General features: G+C 38.6%; 1 protein-coding gene and 2 non-coding genes across 4 annotated transcripts; all 3 read right to left on the bottom strand.

Annotated features, from left to right (window-relative positions):
* Positions 1 to 301: 301 nt before the first annotated feature.
* On the bottom strand, positions 302 to 384 carry trnal-uaa (transfer RNA leucine (anticodon UAA)). The gene has a single exon. It is a non-coding gene; the product is annotated as a tRNA-Leu (tRNA).
* Positions 385 to 3,963: 3,579 nt separating this feature from the next.
* On the bottom strand, positions 3,964 to 6,871 carry stx11a (syntaxin 11a). Of its 2 annotated transcripts, none has more exons than XM_086162096.1 (2): positions 6,782 to 6,871; positions 3,964 to 5,167 (listed from the first exon to the last, which is right to left on the bottom strand). In XM_086162096.1, the coding sequence occupies exon 2, from the start codon at positions 5,160 to 5,162 to the stop codon at positions 4,281 to 4,283; it is 882 nt and encodes a 293-aa protein (XP_086018222.1). In that variant the 5' UTR covers positions 5,163 to 5,167; positions 6,782 to 6,871; the 3' UTR covers positions 3,964 to 4,280. The 2 variants fall into 2 exon arrangements, with proteins under 2 accessions (XP_086018222.1, XP_086018304.1); XM_086162178.1 differs by having other exon boundaries at positions 3,964 to 5,256; positions 6,782 to 6,822.
* Positions 6,872 to 9,880: 3,009 nt separating this feature from the next.
* Positions 9,881 to 9,953, bottom strand: trnar-acg (transfer RNA arginine (anticodon ACG)). The gene has a single exon. It is a non-coding gene; the product is annotated as a tRNA-Arg (tRNA).
* Between the last annotated feature and the right edge of the window lie 4,930 nt (positions 9,954 to 14,883).

The raw sequence follows: 14,883 nt of genomic DNA, 5'->3' as shown, positions 1-14,883 counted from the left end.
TAATTGTTGTTTTTTTAATTGCATTACAGAAGATAAAGAACTTTATCACAATATTCTAATTTTCTGAGACAGTCCTGTATAAATAATATTGGGGTATATAAATAATGAAAATGAAAATAAAAGAAGATAAAATCAGAACTTTAGTTATTTTATAGCTACATTTTTTGAATATATAGCAGTATTTATGGAGGATGAAGGCATTATATGCACATTGCAATCTTCCTATACAAGGACTGACCCACAGCTGATTTCATCCTGACACTTCAAGCTGGAGAGTTTGAGGTCTTGCTGGTGGAACATCTACCAGGAGTGGGGTTCGAACCCACGAGGACTGTCGTCCACTGGATCTTAAGTCCAACGCCTTCACCACTCGGCCATCCTGGTGACAAAGAGCCGCAAAAGTACCGCTTTTCATCGCTCGGTGACGCTATACTGACACAGGATGACCTTTGGATTGTATATCTGCCTCATGGACAACTGACTGATTGATAGATGGATTGATAGATAAATCTATGCTCCCTTCGCTGTCCAGGTACCATTATGTTACCTACTGACCTTTGCACGAAAAAAAAAAACAAAAGAAAAAATATCATCTCCTGCTACTCTTTCATGCCGTCAAATATCAGTCTATATCTGCATGCACTTTATACCTTATCAATTTTTTCTTGTTTAATGTACCAGTTCAATCTAATGCTAATTTGCACTTGATTACTATTATTTTTAATTATTTGTTTATTTGTAATCAATTTGTACTGTTAATTTCATGACACCGTGGGATTGTGAGAAACATCTGTATGTCCAGTGCATGCAGAGAAGTTGACGATAAAACTGACTTCGCACTTTGACTTTGAAAATATCAAATAAACAAGTAAATAAATAAAAAGTGGAACAAAAATAGAATCATAAATTATACTAAATAGTAAAAAAGGAAATATATAAGTAAATTGATAAAAAGAAAAAGTGAATGAAATAAATTGGAAGAAAACATAAATTCATAAAACGAATAATAATAATGATAATGATAATAATGATTAAACTGATTATAATAATAATAACAATAATAATAATAATATCTCGGCGAAACACCACAATAATAATGACAACAGCAACAACAATAATAACGATAATAATAATAATACCAATAATAATAATAATAATAAATTACCAGATTATTAAATAAATTAAATTAAATTAAAAAACAGAAAAAGTCAATGCCATTGGAGGAGCCTCTGTGATCCTGCATTCTCTCGCTCAGCCAGCAGAAGGCGCTTTTACAAATAAAAATAAGAACAACTTTATTTATCCCGAAGGCACAATGGTTAAGACACAAGTTTAGGGAAATCAAAACAAACACATCAATTTTACAGCGAGTCTATTTTTTTTTAGGTTGTTTTAAAATATTCTTTACAAAAACACACGAATTTAAGCCGCAGATGACGCTGAGTGTGTGGTAACCAGCTGTTACCATGGTTACCTGAACGGGGGGGCGCTTTGGAATATTTATGAAATAATGAAGGTTCATTTGTTTGGAGAAAAAAAAAAACAACAACTGTTTTTCCACAATGAGGGCAAAAGTCAGCCAGCGTTCATTTTTATTTGCTTCGCACCACAAAGCGGAACCGGAAATACCAGCAGCCACAACGCACACAGGCGCGCGCACAGAGGCACGAGAGGAACTGTATTGAAAAGTTAAGTCACTGTTTTATTTACTATCAACTATATAGTTACTATATATTACTATATAACGTGGACAAAAATATATTTTATGATTTTATGAACGATAAATATATGTGTATAATATACATATATATATATATATATGTGTGTGTGTGTGAGTGTGTATTGACACTCATCTATATGTGTATTGTTTTAAAATGGTGGATGACTAGTGTTGGTTTGGATACTTTATCAGCTGTATCTCTGTAATTGCGTCAAAATAAAATAAAATTTAAAAAAAGTCCAACTTATGAAATAGCCGGTTTTGATTCACATGCATGGATTTTTTTATTATTTGTTTTTATTGTGAAGCAAGCTAGTTAAATCATCTAAATTGTTCACTGCATTTATTTTACAAATGGTTTTAAGTTAAGTTAAGTTTAGTTTAGTTTAGTTTAGTTTAGTTTAAAAAGTTTATTAGAACAGTGTACAATTACATTAAGCACAGAGGCAGAGATGTTTGTGCCAGATTGTAGCTCATAGCTAATTTCCATCTGTTTCCATCCTCTTCCTTCAGCTGAAGGAACGGAATATTCAAATCTTTGTACTTTTTAAGACCTTAAAACACTTTATAGCTTTGACTTTGACACTTTATAGTTTTATTTGTATTTTCTTATTCTCCCTCCTTCCTACTATTATTTATCATTGTTATGTTTTACTTGAAACTCTGGCACAACAATTTCCTTCGGGATAAATAAAGTTATTCTTATTCTTATTCTTATTCTTAGTCCTGGGAAAACAATACAAATATAAAACTGTACAAAAAGACAATATATATAAGATATACAAATAGGCAATAAAATAACTATACAATATATAAACAGGAAATAAAATAAGTTAGAACCCAAGTTGAAAGTGATATTGTTGTGATATTATTAGTTTGGTCATCTGGGGCCTTTCAGGGCTTAGAAATGTAAAGATCTCAGAGATTTTAGAGATGTTTGGTTAGCCTGAGACCAGGATGATATGCAATGTAAATTATGGGATATGATCACGGCATCAAAGCAGGACTTTGCAGCTTCTAGTGAAAACGCGTTCCTGATGTGTCGAATCTTCGAAATATTAAACTTCAAGGCATAACAGGTCTTTTTAATATGATTTTTAAAACTAAGTGAAGGGTCCAATATGACACCTAGATATTTGACCTCTACAGCGTTTTTTATACATTTATTTCACGTGAATATCTGGGAAGACATTTTGAGTTTTTTTTGTTTGAGAAATACATTGTGACCTTTTTCTCAGTGTTCAATCCAAGGCAAGAGTTGTTGAAGTGTTACATCTTTGTGATTATTATTATTTTGTCTATTTACAACCATGCTTTTTTTTCATTCTGCTTTTTCATTCCGCTTTCTATTTATTGGTGGATGTCTTTTGCTATCTTTTAATTGTCTCTCTGATTTATATCTAAACTTACATTTATTGATATTGTCGTTGTTGCACAGCTGTGACAAAAGAATTTCCCCTATGGAGATCAACAAAGTATATCTAATCTTATCTTAAAAGTTTGGGATTTTCTCTCTTCGGGATCTGTGTAATTATCACAATCATTTTTATTCTTTTATTAAATTACTATGAAAGCCGCACTGCCAGAGATCAACACACAAACATCTCCATCACACGATACTTGAATATTTCAAAAAATCTAGATTCTACACCAGAGTAAGGCATCTATTTAGAAATAAATAATATTATTTACAGCACTCATATATCGATGACGACATGGGGGGACTCTGCTGCCATTTGGGATGTTTTAGAGCTGCAACGAGATATTGATAAGTTAAAATAAATCAATAAATGAATCAAATTAGTTGTAATTCAGCATGATTAAAAAAAAAAATTACGACTCAATAAATATGCTTCTTGCCATGGAAAACATATTAGAAGTGGTACACTTTTCTTAGTTTTGATGAGTCGGTCTTAGGCATATATATGTATGTATGTATATATCCATCTCTATATATACCTGTATGTTATATATATTTCTCAAAAAATATATATATATGTATTAATATTTTGTTTGTTTTTTATTATTATTTTTATTAAATAAAAAAAATATATATACACATACATACATATATATGTATATATATGTAGTCCTATTTCCATATATATATATACATATATATATATACACACATATATACATATAGTTATATTAAGAAAAAAAAATGAATATCTATATTGAGAAAAAATATATAATATATAGAAAAATATATGTTTTTATAATTCTTATTCTTTATTGGCATTTGATTGACAGGAGAGCTGTCGGTGCAGCAGGAAGCTGCTTAGCAAAACCTGAATGTGAGTCACAGCGGGAGGGCAGATGTCAAAACGCACTGCAGCGGCTTTGCTCAACACAGCTTCTGCAAAAAAATGTCAGAATCACACGTCTTCCGTGGGTATAACAATCTAGTTATCCATATCGGCGGGCGACACCGAGAGCGTCGGAGCCGCTCGGCTGAACTCCCGCGCGAACGCGCCGACGGCAACCGACTGCAGAGCCGAGCTTTTGGGAAAGTCTCCCGAACTTGAGCTGGACTTTCCAATCCAGGTTATCCGCGTTCTCATCTGCAACAAGGGAAGCAGCAGCAAAAGAGTTTTTTGCACGGATGGCTTTGCTTGTATTTGACCGCTTTTTTAATCTTGGCGCCGGCGTGGGCCACGTAGTCCTGGGTCTGGATGACGTTAACTTCTATGTTATCCACCATGCAGCTCTGCTGCTCCACCAGCACGGCCATCTGGAAAAACAGCTCACGTATGTCTCGGATGCGCCCTTCCAGCTCCAGCAGCTCCTTGTGCCGGTTCTCGATCTCGGTGAGAGCGGATCTGGCCGACCTCCCTTCCAACAGGAGGTTGTCGGAGAAGACGCTCCACTTCCCCGTCTCGATCATCTCGTCCACCTGCTCCCGGGTCACCTCCTTGCACATGATCTCCGCCTGCCGCTGGATGCGAGACTTGCAGTTTTCCCTCTGCGCCATCTCGGCTTCGTTGTACTCGGACATGGCTCGGTGGAAGGCTCGGGTCAGACACACGTGCTGCGAACGCGCCAGACGAACCAGAGTGGAGGAGGAACCTTGCTCCTCCTCCAGGTTCTTGCTCAGCTTCCCCAACATCTCCAGACGGGCGTAAATGGCTTCCCCTCGGGTTTTAATATCCCTCCCGATTGCGTTGGCGTCGCGTTTGATGCTGCTGAACCTCCTGACGGACGTGAGGAGCCTGGTGTTCTGCTTCTCCAGAAGCCTGACGTCCCTTTTAAACAGCATCAGCTCCTTCCTCATAATGTGGGCCTCCTTGAAGATGTCGTTCATCACGTCCTCGCCGTCAAACTCGTGCAGCTCCAGATGGTTCCCGTCCTCAGGAGCGGAGCCGAAGTTCTCCTCCGGCATCGCCTCCTCCCCTGCAAACCTGGAGCTGATGCTGCGCAGCTGATTCAGTCGGTCCTTCATCTCACCTGCAGGGACATCAAGAGCTTCTGAGTCCGGGGTGTCAAACGTACGGCCCGTGGGCCACCGTCGGCCCGCCAGGGGGTCCGATCCGGCCCTACAACTTGAAAAAATACATAAATGAACTATTTTTTTTTTTAAATAAAAATGCAGTTCCTATACTGTCCGCTAAGGTTGCACTGTTTAGTCAATGTTAGCAACATAGCACGGCGCTGTGTGACTCACGACTTTCCGGAGCAATTCGGCCTCCGGGTGTGTAAATAGCATTTTGTCACATGTCGAAATTTACCTGCTTTTCCATCGACCCCGACACCTTCATCGGCAATTTGCCGTCGTCAAAAAAGAAAAAAAGTGGGCATGGAGTGTAAGGTTTTCCAAGAAACATGGACCACTTCTTGTGTTGAGGTTAATAAGAAACCTGTTTGCTCGGTCTATGAGACTCAGCATGGTGAAACTACAACAAAATGCACGCAGAACTGAGAAGACGGAACTGAGGCACAGTGTTGTTGAAATTTTTCTTAATGAATCTCAGGTTGTTCGTCATGTATTTTTTAAAGGAACAGTTCATTACACATGAAGGTTTTTATAATGTACCCGTTCTCCTTTACATAAAAACAAAGGAAACATTTGGACTTAGTGTTACTTCTTGGTAAATTTGGCATGGATCGAAATGAGTTTGACACCCCTGTTCTAAGTGATCTTGTTCACTTGAGGACTTTCTGAGCGACAGATCCAGAATGACAGTAAATATTATCCCATGGCTTTTTATATAAAAAGCTGTGAGAAATCAATGCTGTCCAGGAAAAAAAAAAAATCAGCAAAATAATTTACAATAAATAATAGCCAAAACATATCAACATCCTACATTAAAGAAAGGCAAAGTATCCTGAAATAATTGGCACAAGTAAAAAAAACTTTTTTTTTTGTGTGTGTTTTTTAAATTAATGTTCCACCTGAAGGCGTTGAAAGTGTTTTTTTTTATTCTTCCCCCATTGAATCTAAACAGGAATAGTTTCACAACAAACGTATACATTTAATTTTCATAAGTCAAAAAGCACCATCATTTTCTTCAAGTTATTTCTCTGTCTTTTCAAATAAACCACCGTTTAATATTTCATATATATCTGATATAAAGCTTGTTGATCAGGGAAGAAGAGTTGTGGTCGATTACAGAAAGAGAAATGTTAGTTTTTTGTTTTGTTTTATTTTTTCAAATTACTTTACATGTATGTAACGTGACCAGAACGGGGATTACTCTCAGAAAATTAAAACAAAAATTCTTCCAAGCGATAAATTATGATCTTAAACTCCTGTAAAGGGAAGTCATTGAGTTACTTCCTCAGTTGAGATGTTGCTCTGAATCTTCGGTGCCTCGAAGAGCATTAAGAAATCAGACTTTAAGGGCAGAAAGATTTTATTTTTTTTTAAAAGAAAAGGAAATAAATGACATGAATAAACATGAACACGGCGAGAGAAGATGAGGAAGATGCTGTTCTTAGACAAGTTGACCTCAAGCTGTCTCAGAAGATGCGCAAAGAAGCTGCTCGATTATTTATGAATTTTAAAAATAATAATAATTAAAAAAAAAAAAACACGAAAAAAAAGAACAAAAAGAAACTCACCTGTTCTTGTTTCCCACCGCTGGATTTACTCTCTAAAAGTGCTTGTAGCATTCGAAGGGAGGTTCATTTCCTCTTTTTTATATTCCTCCCTCCCCCAACGTCGCTGTTATATTCTCTCCAGGAGGGGCTTGCGGGGGTTTGCGGGGGTTTGCGGAGCGCCGCGGGGCCCGGAAGACGGAAGTGTCCGCGCATGCGCACATTTTATACACTCGCAAAATAACGTTATTTATTTTCTTCTTCTGTCTAAGAGTCCCTTAATTTCTATTATTAACTTAACCGGATGATTCGCTTTTTATTAAATTATATAAAAAACAAAACAAAAAACAGCAGGGTCGTTAATGCAAAATAATAAAAAAAAAAAACTCAGTATTGAGTTTGAAGGTTTTATCTCAATAACAATGCATTAGCATCTTAGCAATAGTCAGGATCAAAAAGCATTTCAAGCATGAACTCCAATGACGCGCGCTAATATTCATGGTTGACGTCGTCACGGTCAGATTTACAAACATATGAAACCTACAGAGTAGCTTATTCACCATTTGATTGGCAACAGTTGACGTGTTTTGTTTAAAAAATCATATCCGCATTCTTTACATACACAAGCTATAGCATAGAAAAAAAGCACATGTAAAAAAAAAAAAACGTTATTATCGTTCCTTCTGAAGGACAGCATCGATAACTTGTTAGTAGAAGTCTTCCTTGTCTTTCTTCAGTTTTAAAAGTCTCTCCGTCTCGATGGAAATCCCTGCCAGTGAAGACAGTCGTCCTCGATCGGTCCTGTTCCGACTGTGTGTTTTGAGTCTTTTCGGTGCCGAGAACGAGCGCCCCTACGATGTTGTCGTAGCCGGAACTTTGTCCCCTCAGGAACAGTTAGAATGAGATCCTTCTGGGCCAAAAAGTTGAGAAGCTGCCCAGGAGATTTATATTCATCCCTCACCGTTTGTGAGCCAAATGAGATCGGGAAAAAAAATTAGCTTGATGGCTGCACTTGACTTGCTAACTGTTTACTGTAGCTTGCTATCGCTAATTCTATTATTCTGTAGCTGAGTAGTAAGAAGGATCCCTGGGATCAGCGGCGGCCCCTACCATGAGGCACCGTCACTGCGTGCCTCACCTAGTGTCTCTTCCCAGTCATTTTACAGTTGTTGACAAAAAACATTGTACACATCAGCTAAACTATGATAATTTAGTTTTTCTTTCCATGATGGCAGGTGAGGCCCGGTCTGCTCCGCCTCTACCGGCTGCACATCACCGATGAACTCAAAGGGTATGAAGTTGATTTGAAGAAACACCCGAAAGTTCTGTCACTGAGAATATCAGAACAATTGTCATCAACAACCCCTTACTTTCACGGTCTTGTTACCCGTGGATGGCGACCAGATGATCCTTCTCGATCTCCACTTTTGGACGCTCAGAGAGCCGAGATTCATTCGGACAATAACGACAACGTTCTGTTCTAACAGGAAAGGCTTTTCCAAAATAAAAAAAAAAAACACCAAAATTTCTGCATTCCTCTCACGTCACGCCGCCGTCGGTACGGGCTGATTTAACTTTATTCACATTCTGACATCTCGAGTGTCGCTTATCCGATCGTTCTGTCCGACTGTAATGCAGCAAATGTATAAGCGAGGCCTTCAAAAGAGAAGTAAATAAAATGCGGGTTCGCATCAAGATGTGGTTTGCGAGAGAGGAAGTTATTAAAGTGTGTTTTCTCGTCTCGTAGATGCAGTTTTGCACTCGCGGCGGGAAAAACCCCGGCAACTGTCTGGTGATCGTCGCTCATGAGGCCTAAAAACACAAGGCGGGGAATATTGAAAAATGAACGGTGACTCGTCAGGACCGTGTGTCACAGTCATTTCGACAGGCAGTGATGTGTGTGTGTGTGTGTGTGTGTGTGTGTGTTGAGTCATTTCCGTCAGTTTCCGTGAGTCAGAGTCAAATTGACATGGTTTCTTCACAGGGGAATTTGTTTGAGGTTTGAGAGGCTTTAAGCTGCGCTGGACAAGGTGAAAAACTGTCTGTAAATTAAATTTAAAACCTCTGGAAACGGAGAAGATAATGCGGAAGCTCAGAAGTATTATCAGATAAATGTACTTAAAGTGTGAAAGAGCTTTTTGTGAAGACAACATCATCTTATTGTAATATATGATACGGTAAATATTTATAAATAACAATACACAGAACGTTTTAGTGTAATTTATATGCTTTTACACATTTGAGTTGCAGTAATAAGTCAAAGTCAAGTCAAAGTCAGCTTTACTGTCAAGATTAACAAAATAATCAAACCTTTATTTATACTTGTAAGACCACTGAGGTCTCCCTCATTTTCAACAATAAAATGAGATCAAATTAAAAACCAGTAGATAAACAAAAGCAGGTGAAAATGAGATTAAATTAAAAACAGTACGGAAGCAGTAGATAAAACTCGAAACAAGCAAAAATGAGATCAAATTAAAAAATACAAGACACTGTTAATCTGTCAAGATTAACAAAATAATCAACAAAATAATAATGCACAATAATGCACTTTAAGAGCAAAATGCACAATAAACAATATAAAGTGTACGCAGGTACAATCTACCAGCGCTGAAGTGAAAGGATGATAGAGAGTAAACTGCATAAAAACCTGAAATGTATAAATATATGTACTTTGAATTTGAATATAAAGGGTAGAGGCAGTTATCAGAACAGTTTAGTGCAAAATCAATTCATAATAGTAACAAATACTGCATAAGTATAATAATAAGTATATATATATATATATATTTAAAAGTTTATACGTATATAAGTATTATAATTATAAGTATAATAAGTACCGCATCTTATATGAACACTGCATCTTTCACATCATTGCTTTTGTAAAATAAACAGCCAATCTTGGAAAGAAAAAAAATTAAATGAAAAAAAAAATGTAATGGTTATCTTATCAGTGATTTGTATTATGATTATAATCTATCCTTTATTAATCCCAGTGGGGAAATATGTTCTCTGCAATGAACCGTGAGCAGTAGCTGCCGTCCAACGGCGCCAGGAGTTCAGTGATGTTCGGGCTTCAGTGTTTTGCTCAACAACATCTGCAGAAAAACAAGCAGAAAAGTCCGAGCCAGCCAGGAGTCGAACCTGGAATCTTCTGATCCGTAGTCAGACGCGTTATCCATTGCGCCACTGGCCCGCGATAAAGTGGTCATTCATTTAACTTCACCGGTTTTGGATTGTGTTTGTTTAAACTGGCTGTATATTCTCATTTACTGTTCAAATACGATTGCCGTCGCTATTAAAATGTTTAGACAATTTTGCTATATGCACTACATTTCCAATGTACAGTATTTTTGGCAACAACTGTATGTGTTTTATTAGTGTCTTTTGCTGAGGGATCATAAAACAGCTGTGAGGAGCCACCAAGTGAGGCACGTAGTATTACTGCCTCACCAGCCATGTACCTCACCGCGTATCACTGCATGCAATTATTCACACGTCTGAATCTCCTGCATGTTTTTGGACTACGGTAGAAAACCCAGCGGAGAGAGGCTTCCTGTTGGAATCAAACCAAGGAGCTCCTTGCTGTGAGGTGGAGGTGCTAACCACCGAACCGCCAGCTGTTGTTTATCAGTTCAAGTTTTCGAAGTACAAACCTATACAATTTTATTGTATTCATGTATTGTTACAGTAATATATATGCTGTGACGTGTGGTCAGGAGAGGCAGGTGAGGCTTGGCCTCACCTGTCATAAGGAAAAAAAAACATTATAACATAGGAGAGATATTAACATTTTCCACCAATCTGATTTATAAATGTATTTTCTGTTATGATTCCAGTCAAGCTTTAAATGGTTTTAAGAACAAATCGCTGATCAAATGTAAGCCGAGCTCATCTCTGCACGCGCCACCCCTCACAAACTGGCCTGCGTGGCACATTTTCGTTTCTCAGTATGTTACCAATAGGATGTTTGTAGAATTTGTTATGTAATTATATACATGTGTTGTGTCGTTCATTATTATATATTATGTACCATCTACTAAAAGCTGTCCAATGTCTAAAATAAACGGTACACAAAAGTCCCGAGGTGAGGCAGACAATACCGTGCCTCACCTGAAGGGGGCGTGTGAGTTGGCAATGCTGCCATTCTTCCTCTATTTGCAATGTAGGATAAAATAGATAAGATCCATTAAAGAAAATAAGGACTTTTACAGCAAAGTAAATAGTTTATGAGCATGGACTTCATAAAGAAGTAAAAAAAAGACGACAAATTGTTTTCAATTTTATAAAAAAAACCAAAGATGAGATTCTCTGGAACAAGATACTCTTTCACGTTCTTACAATTTCAAGGAATTTTGAGGACGTCGGTGTCTCACCTGCCGTGAACCTCAGTGCTCGCCATTGTCTATATTGGTTTTGTGAATTGATCAAATGTCCAGTTTCTTTTCCCTCACTGTCTGTGGCTGCAGCATCAATGAACCTATAGGAGTTTGAATTTACACTCCTGCCTTTTAATTCGTTTGTGGAGCCAAAACTTAGATTTCTGAAGAAACTACCTTGCGGTAAACACTCTGTCCAGCAGATAGCACCAAATCACCGGTACATTTCTCAGCCCCAGCTGATGAACTTCTCATCCTGAGTCAGTTTTTGCTCCGGTTTAATCAATTATCTATGGCGTTTAGTTATAGAAAGGCAATAGGGATCTTCCCTGAAATATTTTTATTTCAATTACACATATAAGAATAACAGCGCCTTAGTGTGACCGCTGATGGGTAAATTAAGCTGTTTTAAATTATAGAGTTGTTAAAATAAGCAGCAGTTCAGATAAGATAAGATAAGATAAGATAAGATAAGATAAGATAAGATAAGATAAGATAAGATAAGATAAGATAAGATAAGAACAACTTTATTAATCCCGAAGGAAATTGTTGTGCCAGAGTTACAGAAAAAATAACAGTAATAAATGATAAGAAGAAAAGGCAGAATTAGAAATAAAAATAAACTACAAACTATAAAGTGTCTCAGTGAAACTATAAAGTGTCTTAGTGAACAAGTGATAAAACTATAAGTGTCTTACTAACAAGTGAGGTAAGGAGTGCACAATAGTATGATAAAAGGAAAAAATTGTAGTGTAGCTGTTATGAAATGAAATATTGCACAGTTCTGAATATTGCAAAGTGAAATGAAATATTGCACAGTTTTTGTTTTTTGTTTTTTTTAGGTTAAAGATAGGGTTTTATGGTTGCAAAAAGGGGATACTGAGGCAAACCCCATGTTAATGCAAGTAATGTAGAGGAATTAATTATTCATTATCATCATAATTAGAAGCTCTCAATGTGAATGAAAACAAAACTAAATCACAATTAGGAACTAGAAATGAAATTTCCAAAATAAAAATAATCTTTAAAAACAACTTAAAACTTTATGTTGAGGAAGTGGCCTGTTCATTATGTATAGCATTTCTCATTTTTTAGTTTTTAGTATTATAGCAAATGAAACAAGTTAGCCACCCTTTTTTTAAAAAAAAAAAACAAAGCTACTCAGAACTGTTTTTTAAGCTCAGTTTTTAAAAAAAAAGTCATTATTAACACAAAAATAACTTGAAAATTAAAAAAAAAAGATTTTTTGATTGCGTTAACCCATAACGTAAGAACATCAGATACCAAATCGAAAACACATAGCAGAATTAAGACCACAGTTGAAAAGAAATAAGATGATTTATGATTTATCGATGTAAACGAGGACGTCTGTCCTGGTTGGGTCCTGAGTGGGTTGAGGGGTCCTGCATGATGCTGGTGGCTTCCCTCCTGACTGCTTGTGTGGGTGTGTGTGTGTGTGTGTGTGTGTGTGTGGGCCCGTTATTGATGACGGTGTGGTTCCTGTTATTTCCCTTACTTGCTTGATTCTCCGCTGCAGTTTGGATTTGTTTTGTGGTGCAGTGAAAGCGAGGAACAGGTGGAGCACAGTCTCGAGAGGTGATGTTTGTCCTGGAAAAGACAGAAATGAGGGTTAGTTACTGTGTCGGGGGATTTGTGATAAAAGAGTATCAACCAGAATTAAAGAAAAGGTGTACAAGACAGTTGTGAGGCCAGCGACGAGGTATGGTTCAGAGACAAGGGTTTGCACATGTACACAGGAGGGACAGTGAAGATATGGGTAGAAGGGTTACAGTACATTACATTACATTCCAGTTATTTGGCAGATGCGTTTATCCAAAGCGACTTACAAGAAGTGCAATTCAGTCACTGAAGATCCGACGTACCAGAAGTGACCACTCAACCAAATAGCCGTCTCAGAATCATGTTCATACATACATTCATTTCTTTGTTTATTTTTTTGGCTGGGGGTTTGGGGGCTAAGTGCGATTTGTAGGGTAGTGCTTGGGGAAGGGGTATGTTTCCAGCTCACGGTGAAAGATGGGCAGCGACCCCTGCTGTTCTGACCTTTTTCGGGAGTTCAGTCCACCACTGAGGAATCAAGACCGAGAAAAGCCGAGACCGGTTCGATCGGCAGCCGGGGGCTCCGAGTGACGTGGTGGACGGTCGCCTAGAGGTGGCAGATCGGAGGGGACGGGTAGGGACATGTGGCTTGACCGTGACCTGGAGATAAGACGGGGATGTCCCGTTCACCGCCTGGTAGGCGACCACCAGGGACTTGAACTTGATGCGGGCGGCTACCAGGAGCCGGTGTAGGGACATAAGAAGGGGAGTTGTGCATGAGAATTTGGGACGGTTGAACACAAGATGAGCTACCGCTTTCTGGATAAGCTCCAGAGGCCTGAAGGTCACCACTGGGGCAACGGCAAAGGGAGTTGCAGTCGTCCAAACAAGAGAGCCTGGATGAGTATCTGCACTGTATCCTCGGTCAGAATCTGCGGACCTTCCTGATGTTGTAGAGGTGGAATCTGCAGGAACGTGCAACTGCTGCGACGTTCGCTGAGAATAACAGGATGATGAGGTTGGAGCTGCCTTGCAGGAGGTCTGGAGGAAGTCTGAACAAGAGATTTACGGACAGAGTGAAAGAGGACATGAAGTTAGTTTGTGTGAGAGAATACAGAGAAAAGGGTTCGATGGAGGCAGATGATTGTGCTGTGGCGACCCCTGAAGGGAGCAACCCAAAGGGAAAGAAGAAGATTCTCGCCAGTGAATCGTATCACCTGAGGTTGCGTTGTTATTTTCGCTCCTTCTCTGTCGAGCTGCAAACGAACCAGCCGGAGGCAAAGACTCACGAGGAAACACAAATGCCACGAATGTTCCCTCTAAATAAAACCCATGGATCAATCGTGAGTGCGGTCCAGGTTGCTACCACCATGTTGCCTTAGTCTACGGGTTGCTCCATCCCTGCAGTGGAAGTTTGTCTTTAGTCATTCTGATAAATGGCAGGTTGCCTGTTGCTGGAAAAGGATGGGTTTCACCCGGATATTTGTATCTTGTTTGCTTTTTGGGTCTTGACAATCAAGTAACCTTGCAAACATGTTGGTCTCCTTTGTGCAACTGACTGGTTTGAGGAAGATTCTTTAAAAGCTGAAATAAGCCAACTCTTTGAACATACTCCAGTTACTTATTTGCTCTACAAAACAATCGAAAACTACAATAGCAAGTTTTGAAATTCCCTGAGACTGACAGACAATGCACAATGACGGGTACACTTGCAGATCTGCCCTGTGTGTTATTACATTAGGTTGCATCAGGCCTCAGGAGTTTGGCCTCCGCAGTCGGCGGAGAAAACATCAGCTGTTTTGAGTTACCATAGTTGTGACTCCAATTAATCCCGGTGATTAGCTTTGTACTGAGGTTCACATAGGAGTGTGTCCCAGCGTCTAATCAGATGTACACAGATTTTGGTCATGGGTTCGGCCAGGCTCTCTCTCCTCTCAGATATTTCCCAAGGTCTTAATTTGTCCAAAATCAGTGATTGGTCATGTTTATTTGTGAAGTGATCGTGCCCTCGGCTTCGGCCGGGACAAACCAGGGGAAGAAGGTACCTTTAAAGGTTGGAGACCCATGGTGTATTTCTGGGAGTTACAAATTATTTGTTTAATGGGCCGTCTGATCTAACCATGAGCCATGATAACGTGGGTTGATATATCAAAACAAGCCCTAATCCTGATCGGTATAGAAAGTCTG

The sequence above is a fragment of the Fistularia commersonii genome, chromosome 1 (genome assembly GCF_037954325.1).
Source record: "Fistularia commersonii isolate RoL2024-O1a breed Wild chromosome 1, RoL_Fcom_v1.0, whole genome shotgun sequence".
Classification (NCBI taxonomy): domain Eukaryota; kingdom Metazoa; phylum Chordata; class Actinopteri; order Syngnathiformes; family Fistulariidae; genus Fistularia; species Fistularia commersonii.
The sequence above is the reverse complement of the archived record's forward strand: the minus strand, read 5'-3'. Positions and strand labels throughout refer to the sequence as shown.